This window comes from Rhinichthys klamathensis, unplaced genomic scaffold, assembly GCF_029890125.1.
Source record: "Rhinichthys klamathensis goyatoka isolate OS25496 unplaced genomic scaffold, OSU_Roscu_1.1 h1tg000011l_1, whole genome shotgun sequence".
NCBI classification, from domain to species: Eukaryota; Metazoa; Chordata; class Actinopteri; order Cypriniformes; family Leuciscidae; genus Rhinichthys; species Rhinichthys klamathensis.
The window spans coordinates 5,874,619-5,889,407 of NW_026606564.1; the positions used below are offsets into that span (position 1 = coordinate 5,874,619).

General features: G+C 39.5%; 2 protein-coding genes across 4 annotated transcripts in view; one reads left to right on the forward strand and one right to left on the reverse strand.

The window, feature by feature from the left end:
- The window catches only part of phb2a (prohibitin 2a), a 99,671-nt gene that overhangs the window by 40,283 nt on the left and 44,599 nt on the right, over nt 1-14,789 (reverse strand). The window lies entirely within an intron of this gene.
- pex5lb (peroxisomal biogenesis factor 5-like b) overlaps nt 1-14,789 on the forward strand; it is a 70,558-nt gene that overhangs the window by 8,481 nt on the left and 47,288 nt on the right. For 2 of the 3 annotated variants that reach the window (XM_056264753.1, XM_056264752.1), the window contains exon 2: nt 12,509-12,601. The exons of the other annotated variant lie outside the window; for it this stretch is intronic. In XM_056264753.1, coding sequence (XP_056120728.1) covers nt 12,509-12,601 — 93 coding nt within the window. The remainder of the gene's footprint in view (nt 1-12,508; nt 12,602-14,789) is intronic. 3 annotated transcript variants of the gene reach the window in all.

The window sequence follows — 14,789 nt, forward strand, 5'->3', positions numbered from 1 at the left end:
GGGGCCAGGGCGGATCCGACGGTTCAGGGGGCCAGGGCGGATTCAGTGGAAATTACATCAACACATGAAAAATTCTATGCGTTTCAAGGTACTTCAGTGGGCCTTTAATGAGCGTCGCCTGCGCGACACACCACTCTCGAGTCCTATGGCGGAGCTCTGGAAGGATAAAAGGAGTGACGACAGTTAAGGACGAGAGAGGACCAGGCCTGGAACTCTATGGTGTTGTTTTACTATGTTTTTATGTGGCAGTCGTCAGTGAGTGTTTATTTAATGGCTTCCTGCCACGTGAGATCCTTTTATTTATATTCAGGGTTTGAAATTAACTTTTTGACTCCCCAGCTAATTTGTCTACTAAATTTTAAGTTACCAGCCATTCAGAACTTCTGCCAAAACAAAAATAAAATAAATATATATAATTGAATGGTTTTCTGTTTTACAACAGTCAATCATTATTCGTAGCCAAATTAGCTAATGGGTTGATATGTGTTTTCCGCACGGTTGATTTTGGCGGGTTAATGGGGGTTAATGATTATGCATATGATTAGTCATAATATTCTATAAACCTTAACCCACTTTGTCTGTAGCTTTCTTGATTAGTTGTCTTATAACCTAATTGAAAGACTTAACATAAATAGGCGGAGGTTTGGATAAGAAGTCCAAACCTTTAAGTGTAATTTGAGCAGCTATAGCAAAGTGGATAATTTGATATGCAAATTTATAACGTGTTGTATGAATAGTTGATATTCATACAACATAAGCTGATTAGAAGTCCCAAAATCCATTTTATGTCCATGAAGTCTTAGACATAACAGAAGCTACAAGCTATGCTATTAAGTAGCTCTTAAGACTAAATATATTGTTCTGAAATTACAATCATTCACAGCTTGTTCTAGCACTTCCTACAATTCCTTCGCTTGCAGATCCTTTCTTCGGCGCGGTCAACTTTCACCCAGTCAACACAACCTGAGTCCATCACCATGTGTGAGAACCGAATTTATCACCTACCAGCATATTATTATTACGACATGACACTGCACATTCTTGTCTATAGTTGCTAATAAAACTGTCCTATTCACACAGGACATGTCCTTGAATCCATCTGCACTATATTTAAACTTCATCTATGAAAATATGCAACATCTTTGATGGGCGCCCCACACCGTGTGCCACACTCAATGAGTGTTTTTAAAATGCTTTGTCAGCAACTATCACATAACTCTTCATGCATTTAATTATTTTTGTAATTACACATTTGTAATAATGAAGTTGCAATTTAGTTCATTTAAAATATAATAAATTTAAATGCAATTTCAAATATCACTCTACAGTTAAAATTATAATCATGTTCTTTACATGTGCTTTAGTATGCTATAGTCAATATCAAAATAAGTTTATTTTTTAAAATCATGACAAAAGATTATTTAATAAATTATTTAAAATGTACCTTTATCACGCTAGGCTGTTGTAGTAATCACAAGATAAAGTTGAGATGAGTATCCAAAACAAACATTTTATTCACAATTCCAACTAACACACAGGAGATCACAGGAATAATAATCTTATAAAAAAAACACATAGAACAGACGGTATCTGACATACGCAAAGTGAAAATTAAGGGCTATAAATGCACACAAAGGAAACTAAACAAGACACAGGTGCAAATGATAAGTAACCATGGTAACAAACAAGGGCATTCCTGACAACTTTAAATTAAACTTTTTTTTATTTGATATTATACACCTTTTAAAGGTGTTAAGAAATAATCATGAATGTATACTCTATTAAAGTATAATTAAGTGGCTTTTTATTTAATATATTTAATATAATTACAATTACAGATAAAAAAACACTTTTAAGTTGTGAAGACAAGTGCACATTCAATCATTCAATACAGTTAAGCACATTTCTTTTTCACAAGGGATATTAGCTTTAGTATTTTTTTATATCCACATAGCAGTAAATAATGACATAAATGTACTTTCATTTGTTCATTATACAAGCTATCATACAGCTTCAGGCGACTTGGAATATAGTATAATAATCACCCACCCAATATACAATAGGGTTTTTTGGACATTTTTGGAGCCTGTTAGTGTGTGTCGCTATGAACTTTTTAAGATTCTAGTATTTTTGCAAAAAAATAAAAAATAAATACATAACAGCATACAGGTTTGGAACATCCTTAGAGTAAAGACAGAATGTACATTTTTACAGGATCTATTTCATCTGTCAATAACCCATCTCCAGACCTTTGTTTTTTTTATTTCATTCCACTGTGTTTTAGCTGTTTTTGACCACAAGAAATCATTTTGTTTGAGCGGCCCCTGAGATTACTCAAAAACCACCCTGACGTGAGGTTCTCCGATTTTAAATAAAGCTCACAGCATGGTATCTCTGAGATGTCCCAAAACAATTCTGGGAACGTAGTCCAGCAGTCATAGCATGATACTCTACCAAACTGGACTCCAAAATCCAATTAGGACCCTGTAGGGGCAAAACCTATAGGTTTGATCGCAGGACAAGCCCATTGGTTCATTCGGTGCTGTGCAAGGACAAGGAGCATGCATGCTACTTCGGCTGTGTGTCTTGGGTCATCGGCCGAGAACTGAAGTTTCGTGATCCGATGACTTGCTGGGAATCAGCTCAAAAGATGCTATGCTTGTGGTTTAAAAGTAAATCATTTATCATAAATGTTTCAGTTTTTCGGGCAACACTAGAAGTTTAAAGTGTCAGTGTTGCTGAGGTTATATTATATTTGGATTTTTAAATGTAATGGGATGGCATGTCCTATGTGCATTCTGGTGCAAGACCTTCTTAAGGTCAAACATGAGCTTGATGGAGTAGTTGTCAGGATTGAAATGTCGCTCAGTGTGGGGTTTGTAGGAAGACTACGTTAATAAAGAGCTAGATGGATGATCACAGACAGGCCTGAGAGAGACATTTTCCACCTAAATAAAGGCCATCTTTGTCATATGGCTTGTGTTATCTACTTTAATGCTTAGTTCTCTTTCAAACACTGACTTATTAAACTGCTAAATGTGAACATATTCCTGACCTCTTTAGATGAATAATGTAAGTGAAGACCAATTTACCTGCAAAACAAAGTTAAATGTTTGTCCTGTAATAGATTTTACACAAGAAAAGAACTGTCCTTCACACTATTCACATATTTCTGGATGTCTTTGATGCAAAAATCACTCCGAAAAAGAGAACACAAGCAGAGATATAAGGACAGAACACAGCTGGCGATGGGCCCTTTTTTTGGATTTGCTAATATTGGGTATAGGAGAAAAAAATTTATGCAAAGTATACTTGCAGCCAGACTAATTTAGTATATTTCAGGTGTGTTAATGATGTTAATTTGAAGTGTGCTATTTTGAAACAACCAATTTTGTACCAATAAAAGTATATTTTAGTTGTAATTAAATTGTAGTTAAACATAACTTTAAGTGTATTTAGTGTACTTTTGAAAATTGAAATTTGTAAATTGAAACAACTTCAAGTATACTTTAAGTATATCCCGGTGTAGGGACTAATTACATGCTTGATTGGTGATATTAAAGTGTACTTTATTTGTGTTACAAGTACATTACGAGTGTCTTCAAAACATACAAGCAATATACCATAAGTGACAGGAAGGGAGGTGGGAGAGAGAGAGGGGGATGGGAATCAGGAAAGGTCCTTGAGCCGGGACTCGAACTCGGGTCGCCCGAAGCGGCGCTACGGCACTACATGTCCCACGAGGCTATCGAGGTGTACTATTTGAGTAAAAAGTATATGCTTAGTAATAGCTTTGGCTTATTCCAAATACTACAAATTGCACACTTTGGGTCTCATTCATTAAACATTCGTAAATATACGAGTAAATATGCGAGTGATTTGCGTGTAAAGAGACCTTCCCGAAAACTCTTCTCCTGATTCACAAACGCTTCGTAAACGTCAGATGTGATAGTGAAATGTGTGTGTGTGTTAATGAATTCCAATCAGTCGTAAATGGGATGCGCGTGCACGTTCATTCTCAATTACCATAAATCCCGCCAATTAAATCCGACTGACAACTATATATGGGCATCATATTATAACATGAATGCGAATGAAAAAAAAATTCTCAGATGCAGAAATTGAAGTTTTATTATCAGAAGTTCATTCAAAACGCCACATTTTATTTTCAAGCGTACATAGTGGCGTATCGGGTCCTAAAAAAAAAGGAAGCTTGGCAGCATATTACAGATGCTGTTAATGGAGTTTCATGTGTTAATCGAACATTCCCAGAAGTGAGAAGAAAATGGTTCGACATTAAGCTTGAGAGCAAAAAACGAATTGGTTCACTTCGGAAAAAATAGTATTCAAACTGGAGAAGGACCACCATCGCAGATGCTATTACTGGCTCTCATAATAAGAAAAACCGTATGTAATTACTATATATAATATTTTTTCAAAATGCTGTGCAAAGCCTTATTAATGAGCAAAACGTTGGGGTGTTAAGCGCACTATTTACGCGTGGCTGGGAGCAGGTGTAGATTTCTTGTGTACCAACTAACATTTGGAAAACACAAACATTTTATTGAATCCGAAAATTTACGCCAGAACCACTTTACACGCGATTTACACAAAAATTCATTCTGCTCTTGTTTCATGAATGAGACCCTTTGTCTTCAATAACAAATGCACATTAATAAACAAATAATACTTAGCTATACTTTGTACAAAATACTATTGTATACTAGCCTATGTATTTTGAAAGTATACTTTCAATGCATTGTTACAATGACCAAATTAATTTCACTGGGGAGTGCCTTAAAGGGGTCATATAATGCCATTTTTGTACAAGCTAGTATGATTCTTTAGGGTCTAAATTAAAAGTTTGTAATATACTTTAATTAAAAATTCTCATTAGTATTGTAAGAAAACACTTATTTTACTAGGTCAAAAACAGCTCTGTTTTCAGCACGCCGTTTCAGTGCATATGACTTTAAATGATAATGAGCTTTGCTCACCCCGCCTCTCTGTTTGTGTGTACACCGTTTGTAACACAATAACACAATAACCATAACGCGTTATTCAGTATAAATGTGGGATAATGAATTATATTGAGAACATCATACATAGAAAACATGCCGTAATGTACCCTGAGTGTAAACCTTAGACGCATTCATTGTGAAGCGTGCAGCTAGCGATTTGCAAAGATTAATATAAATATTAATATAAAGTTGAATAAAACATTACACTCACTTCAGTTCTTCTGGAGGTTCAGCAGGAACACGAATATCTGGTACCGATCCTTTTTTCATGAGCAGCTTCTTAGCAAAACCAGCTTTATACTGACCCTCGTTTATAAAGCAGTCTGCTGAGAAATGATTTGCGCAAACATGAGAGCATTGACGTTGCTCGTGGGGAATATTCCCTTCGAAAACAAACTCAGCCACTGCGTCTTCAGCGGTTGGGATTTAGGAACATTAAATGACTGCTGTGTTCGTTATTACACCCAAGAACAGAACACCACAATCGCTTAGACGCCATTCTGCTCATAGACAGTGCTCCAGCATATCAACAATGACCGCGCCGGTCCGCGCAGACTATGATTGACAGCTCTCACGAGCGAGGGCGGGTCTGTGTCGAAACGAGGCTGTCAATCAACAATCGTGGGAGGGGCGTCCGACCGTGTGACGTCACATGGTCGAACGGCTCAATTTGAGGCAGGGGAAAACATATAAGGAGATTAAAACAAAACCACTGGATGGATTTTTATCATTATATGATGGTTGTGTACAGGCACTGACAACACACATTTCAGTACACTCAACTTGTAAAAGTGCATGTACCATTATATGACCCCTTTAAAGGTTCATATTAGTACCTATATTGTACATATTAGTACCTTTTGAAAGGGTACTATCCCAATTACACTTTTGTACTTTTTTTTCTGAGAGTGTAAATTATTAATATTATTGGGGCTGGGGTTTATTGCTTTATTACCTCTAATAAGTTTGAAATTGCTATGAACATGAATGATACTTTGAACTATGTGGCTCATAGAGGATGCATTGTCCCATATATTTACGTTGAAAGAGGGAACTGAGGGACTATCTAGTATCTATAGTTGAACTTGGGATGCGATTTTCACAATAGGGACTTGGTAAATACTAGTTTATCACTAACTCTATACTTAATTTGGCTGCACCATTTGTTCTTATGGCAGAACCTAGTAAGTCATAAATTATCTGTAATGAATAGTCACATAATATGATGTTTATTCAATTATTCATTCATTCATTCATTACTCAACCCTCATGTCGTTCCAAACACATAGGACTTTCGTTCATCTTTCATAATTTCTGATAAAACCTGAGATATCTGTTCCTGCACTGACAAATCCATTCCACCAAATCTTTATGTAAAAGTATGAATTGAGTGGTTTAATTTAGGCTTTTATTCACATATAAACATTTGAAGCATAAACAAATGGAAGTGTAAACGTGCTGGCTTGACACGCGAGAACCAATGAGGTTTGTTCACGTGTTTCACACCTTCATGTTTGTGCTTCCGCAAGGCCCAGTATGTCTAATGGGTTTGAACGACATGAAGTTTCATTTTTGGATGAACTATCCTTTAAATTGACCCAAGAAGAGACCTCCAAATTTCTAAGTAATGTAAAAACCTTTTATCTTGTTATGATTAATGTTTCAAACTTTTTTGCATCGCTTAAAGGTACAATATGTAAGATATTTGTAATAAAATATCCAAAAATCACTTGCACAGTGTGATATATTTCCTGCAGTTGTGTACTTACAATATCCCAAAAGTTCCCCAAAAAATTTTATTTCAGAGAAATTCCAATTTTAAATAATGGCTCATCCCTGGTCATTGTCGCCTGTCAATGACGTAATATCCGCGTTATCCCTGGTTTCCGCTTGCATTGCCATAGTAACCATGGCGACAGACGTGTATGTTTCGTTCAAACATTATGGACCATGGCAAGCAGACTTTGGGACAAAAGGAGAACTAAAACGAGGATCAATATCAGCGTGGCATTTTCGAGATGCCGAGAGCTCCACGTCCGTGACTAACTTCGACTTGACGAGACGCCGCTCTTGCATGTAATCTATTAGACAGGTGAGCAAATGTACATAAAACAAATCAATGTTATATAGCTCAACAACGTGATGAAATGTTAGAAAATGATCAGTATGTTATTCTAATGTTGATCTAGCTTACTGCTAGTCTCATATAGCCAACAAACTAACACATAGAATAACATTACAACTTTCAACACACTCAAATGCAGTTTAGTGTGATCGTGTGATGTTAGATCGAGTGAAACAGCGCTGCGTTACCTCACAAGTTTCATTCGTCTAATAAACTGACCTGTGTGAGTAGTAATAAAGCACTTGCGTGTAGTTCGGTAGGATGACATGTCCTTATTCCTTTATATTCGTGGGACTCACGTGTGGCGCTGATATCTGTCTCTCATTAGCAATCGCGACCTGCTTCATACCACAGTCATGTTAAAAACATGAATGTTTTCACTCATCCATAAACATTAGATCCATCGGCATGACGACAAGTTCCATAATTCCGCTTATGCGTCATCAACCTATGCCTTTGTTATCGTAAGAGGTTAGTGACCCCTAGCAACGAAAAAAACAAACATATTGTAGCTTTAATTTAACAGTAGTTAATAAAAGGTCCATTGAAACAATATTGTTTATAAGTCTTAAATAAAGATTGAAGTCTGCCAGGTAAAACATGAGCTCATTGATGATTCAATCAGTCTGCTATTTTATTCCATGTAATTCTGGTTGGATGTTTCTATAAATTTTGGTTTATACGTAGAGTTACTTTTCCAACAAAGTTTAATGGTGCACTCAAATATTTAAATTATTGCCCATTTATGCCACGGAACGTGCGGCGCTGAGAACTGAAGGGTTAAGTACAAAGAGCAAACGAGATAATTAACGAGGTGATTGACAAGGCACAGGTGAATGGGATAGCTAATTAAACAGACTGAGGAAAATAAGGTCACAGGACCGAACCAAAAAACACAATGAAAACAACAGAACAGGGTATACTCGTTACAGTACGCCCCCTCTCGAAAAGGCGCATCCGACTGCCGTAAATAAAACTGAGTCTCTGGAGGAGGTTGTGGAACTGAAAAATAAACACCAGCCCATATAAATATAACAGTCCATGGGGGAGTGGAAGCAGCCAGGGAGGAGCTAAGAACAGGAGAAGCCAGGAGGTGGTCCTGAGGCCAGCCAGGACAAGGCCCCAGGGCGGAGTCGAAGGTGGGAGAAGCCATGGTGAGAATGACTTGATGGTAGATGACACCCTGTGGACGACCGACAGAGATGGCGCCACAGATGATGGAGACCCCGGTGGAGCTGACACGCCAATGAGATCCGGCTGATTACAGTAAACCTCGGAATAAACAGAAAGACTAACAAGACCGTAGATGCCATTCTTCTTATGATGCAACGAACACATTAGGTGTTATAGGAAGTGTTCCCAGTTCCGGCTGACTTAATTTATGCAGCCTAATAATCATTTAACTGGTTTGAATAATAGGCACAGGCAGGAAGATGTCTGACCAAGGCGGAGCCGGAGGGACGAGGTAGCCGTATGGCCGATGGTTTCAGGTGGAACCGAGGGAGGGAGGAGCCAAGGTGGAGCCGAAGTGTCGACAGGCTGCGGTGGAGCGATGGGCCCTTAGGCTGGAGGCGGAGCCAGGGGATCCTCTAGGCTAGGTGGAGCTGGTGGCCTGAAGACACTTGGCAGATCCCTGCTGTGTGTTGGAGATGCAGAGGGGCTGAAGGACACCAGTGAAGGTGGGGCTGAGGAACTGGCTGTATGAGGAGGTGGGAGAGGAAGATTGGACGGGCATTCTGGAGATTCAGGGGGCAATGGAGAACCAGGAGACGCTGGAGATACAGAGAACGCTGGAGATTCGGGGCATAGGATATCACCTCACCAGACCAGTCAATCAAATCCTCCTCAAAAAGGTCTCCAAGTTCCTCCACATATCCTCCAGAGACAAGGCTCAACTCACTCACAGCTACGGAAGTGTAGGCGCGGCTATCCTCCAAGCCATCCATCTCCACTAACACTCCCTCTGCGATCTGCGGTGTTGCTGGCTCACGCCTGGTCAGACACATGTTGTGAAACATGCTCCGGGGTGATGACTCCTTCCAACCTCTTCCTCGGTTCAGGCTTGTCCATCGCGCTGGCCGGTCTCCACGGTGGGCACACGCAACATCTTCATCGATTCGCTCGCAGGTGGTGGGTGGCTGGTCTCTGGTGGTGCTGGAGTGGGACTGGTTTTGACGTCATCCTCTGCGGGGCCGATGGTGAAAGGTGAGTTGTTGTGCACCAGCACCAACTGCACATACTCAGCAAAATCTCCCAGATGACCCACACCAGGCAGGCTTGCCTTAGTTTCCACTTTCAAGCTGGTGAAGTAGAATGTGCACAACGAACGGTCCGGGAACGGGAAACAGGATCTTTAATTACAAAATTCTGGAAAATCTCATAGAATACACTTTACACACTTTTTACCATTGACGAAGATCGACAAACGCAGCGGGAGAACTGAAGGCTTAATGCCGCGTTCCAGGCAACCTGTAACCCGTGTTTTTCTAACCTTATACCCGTGAAAGTGCACTGGAACGGCAGTCAAACCCGTGACTTCCCACCCGTGAGCTCGTACTAGATCCATGTATTCCCAGTTACGAGCTCTGACGTCACATAGCTCGCGAAACCATACAAAACAACAATGGCAGCCCCTACAGATGCAGTGTTTCTGCAGGCGGTACACGGTGAGAATACACTTTAGGACAATATAACGTTAACTAGTTTTCAGTCCATTGAGTGCAAGGATAAATTAATACTAAATACATTTCCAAATATACAAATAAAGTAAAATAAAAGGTATAACAGCTTATCTTGCCTTATGCGCCGTTTTTCCTCCTCCGTTTCCCTCAAATAAACAAGGAGTAAGCACCTTTGGCGACAGAAATTATTACAAATGCGCATAAGCCCCGTAAGGTCCGCCATGCTGGTTTGTTTACATCTAGCTACCACAATTGACCTATGGCTAAGCCACGCCCCCAAACGCGATGAGCCAATCAGTGCGCATAGCTAACCCAATACACTCGGACATTCTCTGCTTCCACGTTCATTGAAATGCATTGCAGTTAGTCAGTTTTCATCCGTTGTTATATGTTTTTTCTTGTCATTTTAAGTTTAAAATGGTCAAACGGTGTGCATGGGGTACATGCAACTCCAACACTAGGTATCCCGAGAGGCTGGGCGACGGTGTGTATTTTTTTACCCTTTCCCAAGCCACATCTCAACCGAGATAAGTGTCTGCTCTGGATTAAGTTATGCGGTAACGTTAGACCACAACACCAACTAAACGTGGATAAATTAAACAAGAATTAAACAAGGATGTCTAGTCTACATCTGTTCTAAGTCAACAGCGTATTTGAACGTTATCTTTAACATCTCTAACGTAACGTTAGCTTAAAATGTTAACGTTAGCTTCTAGCTGCGTTGTACACCATGTCACTTAGCTTCATTAACGTATCTGTAAATAACCGAGATAAATGTTAGCAATGTTGTGCTGAATGATTCATGCAAATACTGCAGTGCATGAACAATGCTGATCCTCTATCTTGTTGTCTGAGATGGTGATGGCAACGAGATGCAGTTTATCACGTTTACACTGTGACCTGTAAATTTTTGCCTGCAGCTGAAGCTTTTCATCGACCTTCTCAACAATAAAATTATTAATATAACCCTCCAATGCATAGTTAATGCCCTTTTGGTGACTTTGAGATGATATATAATCTCTCTGTCTCCAAAAATCATCAATTGCCTCCTGTGAAATGTCTCCTACTGTGACAGCTGCCATAGAGCCTGTCACCGAATGTTGACTGTTTGTCCCGAGTGAGTGGAGGGGGCGTGGCTTAGCCATAGGTCAATTCCTTGCGCTCAGGTAGTTTGGCGTGACTGGCCTGGAATGCTACAAAGTCATGAGTCGTGGTTTGAAGTCGTGATTTACGTGCTCAAAAACCTGCCTGGAACGCAGCATAAGTACACAGAGCAAACAAGATAATTAACAGGGTGATTGACAAGGCACAGGTGAATGGGATAACTAATTAAACAGACTGAGGAAAACTAGGTCACAGGTCAGAACCAAAAACACAATGAACAGAACAGGGTATACTCGTTACAACAAGTAGGGTAAGTTTTAACATGGCACAGAATATCACAGGTGGGCTTTGTAGCAGTCACTTAGAAACCACCCTGAACACCCTAGAATCTCCTTAGTAACAGTTTGGTTATCACCCTCAACATCCTACCATTATAGGCTTTTTTACAAAGTTAAATAAGTTAAAAACACAAAGTTATTGATAGCATCTGTTTTCAAAGTTTCTTTTGTTTCTTTTGTTTCTTCTGTGTCTCCAGAGTTTAAAAAACATTTATTTTAGTTGTTGTTCTGTTGCTGGACCATGGAGTGTTGCATTAGTGCTTCACTTCATTGGTCACTGTAAAACAGCACAGTAAGATTATCTTGGATTGCAATATGGGGCCAACAGTGTAGTTGTTCAATACATTGGGGTTTAAATGGCAGTTTGCAGTGTTAAACATCGCCAGTGAATTGATTCCACTCCAGTTCTCAGTGTCCCAGCGGTGGCTTAAGTGCTTAGATCTGTTTGAGTGGAGTGGAGGCTGTTAAAAGCACAGTTGTAAGCCCCGTGTTTTTGGATGGTGTCACTGTATCCCTGAATTGTTTGAAATGGTTTACTACTCCATGTACTGTAGCATGTCTTTGCTGAAGAGAAGTAGTTTTTTGTTGTGGCACAGTTTTGGCATTGATAACTAAATTTTCCGTATCAAATGGAACTTATTTATAGGGATGCACCGATATTATTGATATTATTTTCATGTTCTGGTTGATAGTATATAATTTAACATTGTTCATTTATAAGTTATTTAGTCTAACTAAATAAAAAATAAAACAATAAAATCGAATCAACCATTGTAGACATGGGAATTTAGGTATCACAAGATTTGTAAAGGTTACTTTTAACATTGTTATTACATTTTTTTGTAAGTTTTCCTAAAGATTAACTTATTGACCGATATTGATGAATAAAAAAAACTATTTGGCCAAACAAATGTCAGCCAATAAAGTATATTTTATCGATACATGGTGCATCCCTACTCATATGTTTTGTGCTGTAGAGCTGATAGATGATAGCATGCTAATCATGCACATTGTTTTGTGTCAGTTGGGTGAACTGTCATTTTTTTCAATCAACAAGATCAACAAGAAGTGGCTTAAAAAGCAAGAAAGAGGGATTTTTTTTTCTTGTACCCCTGCAAATTGTTATTTCATTTGATTTGGTAATGCTTTATTAGTGTTTTTCAAGGAACCCACAGAATCGCTGCAAGAATTTGAACACAAACTGACTGACACAACTCACTGTTGATTTCACTGTTGTAGGAGAAAGACTCTAGGGCGGTTGCTTTGGTGCTGAAGGAGCTACCAAGTAAGGCATCCTCAGATGGAAAACCCCTGCTCACCGTGACAACCAAGGTGGGCTGAGCACATACACCCACCAACAGGGAACACCAAGCGTTAGTGTGACTGTGTGAATAAGTCAAGTAAACCCAAGAGCTTGGTGCACCCTGTTTTGAATATCCCTTAGTGTTATGTGACACACATGAGCCATGTGTGTGGAAGTGCTATAGTTGCTTCTTGTTGTCGAAAGCAAGCTGCTCTATGGGGTTCACACTAAATGATGTCATCAAGACCCATGGCAATGGGATGGTCCTTTGGGACCACTCAGTATTTCACGACACAAACAAGAGTGGCATTTGTTTATGTGAGCGCTACTCTCCCCATAAACAGCTGCTGAATGTTCTGTTGCTTGAATTTTATTTCTGTTGTTGTCTTGGCTTTTATTCGCATGTATGTGACCTGTTTTTTACTGAAGCCCGAGCTGCATGTTGATGTTACTTGCTGTTTGTTATTACATTGGGAATAATTAGTTTGTAGGAAGCAAATTAAATATGGATTTTGTGGGATGTAGATTCTTGCTGCAATGTGGGGTGGCTTTTGCTATTTATTGTACCACCTCTCTGCAGTTACACAAAGTCATTAAATGGATGTCATTTTTGGCTGTCTATAAAAGGTTTACCCAAATGTTGAAGGATTTTGTTATTTGGAGGGCCTGGTTCTATTCCATTGAGGATGTGGCAGAGAGCCATGCATTTCTCAATACATTGTGATGAGCTGCTCAATGGGGAATTTACTGCCAGTTACTGCTGAGATTGCGTATTGTGAAAATGGGCTGAAAAACACTTGCCATCTCATCCTTTACACAAGACCAAGTGAAATTGAAAGTAATTGGTGAAGTCTTGTACGATTTAGACTGAATTTTGGACTCACAAATACACATTTTCAGAAATCAATGACCTATTTTGATTATAAAGAAATGAGGAAGTTACTTTCAAGGATGAAACAGGTGGGTAAAGTTTACCTGGATTCAGAATGGCGACTAACTAAAAATGTAATGTGCTGTTTTCACTTAAAGGCCATCTTTTAATTTAATTGTATAACTTAATTTATACAGAATCTTGTATGAAAATGTCAATTTAAAAAGACATACATAAGAATACATATGTTTTACAACACCCACAGGCAGAAATTCAGGAAATAGTGTACTCTAAGCTAGGCTCAAAAAACCGCCCTTTTCCAGAGAACACGTCATATGACGCAACGACAGGCAAACAAATAGGCGTTGCTGCCCTGGTTCTCCGTGTGGGTTTACGTAGTCTGAGAGGTGGTACAGAAAATAGAGCTTGTAGTTATCGTTATAATGTTAGTTGAGTTGGTTTGAATTGTCACAATGGTGAATTCTTGTGTTTGTTTTGGATGCAACCACTCCAACTTGTCTGGTCATCGGGTCCACCGATTTCCAAACAAGAAACACAAAGATTTCTGTGCTTGGATACGTTTCGTCCAGGCAAAGAGAAGCAATTTCTCTGCCTCCTCGGTGACAAGACACACGGTGGTATGTGAAAAACACTTCACACCGGATGGGAACGGGCGGTAATAGTCAGAAATTCCGCGGGCGCGGGCGGGAACGGGTGGTAATGGTCAGAAATTCGGCGGGCGGGAACGGGTGGTAATGGTCAGAAATTCGGCGGGCGGGAACGGGTGGTAATGGCATTTATCTGCATGCCTTACACCCAGTCCACATGACAATAAAAGATCCTTGTAACAATGACTATATTTACATGAACAGCATATTCCCGTCCTAACCGGAACACTAACTGCTTTCATACACATACTCCGCAGTACATGCAAACTCATTTACATAATGTCCGTCGGAAATACTATTGGAGTAGTATAACAGCCGGCTAAGTTCGGAAAATCTGGGATCTAAATTAAACATTTTAAGACGCATGTTGCTAGCATAGATGGTGACAATATACATGGATGCTTGAAAAACAACAAAGTCGACAGCAAAATTGCTAAATATGATTTATTAAAGATACTGCAATGTGATAAACATGGAGACAACGTTAGCCACAATTAGCTAGCTATAGCTTGTGGTCACTCACCAAGACACCTGCCCAATTCTCCACCGATTCTCCTCACACCACAACTCTATCTCTCTCCTCTGTCCATTTACCCTTCCCCTTAACTCTGCCTGACCCCTCTCTCGCCTAGGTGGCTCATAATTATACGGCAATGGCCCATCGGAAGAGTTGACATG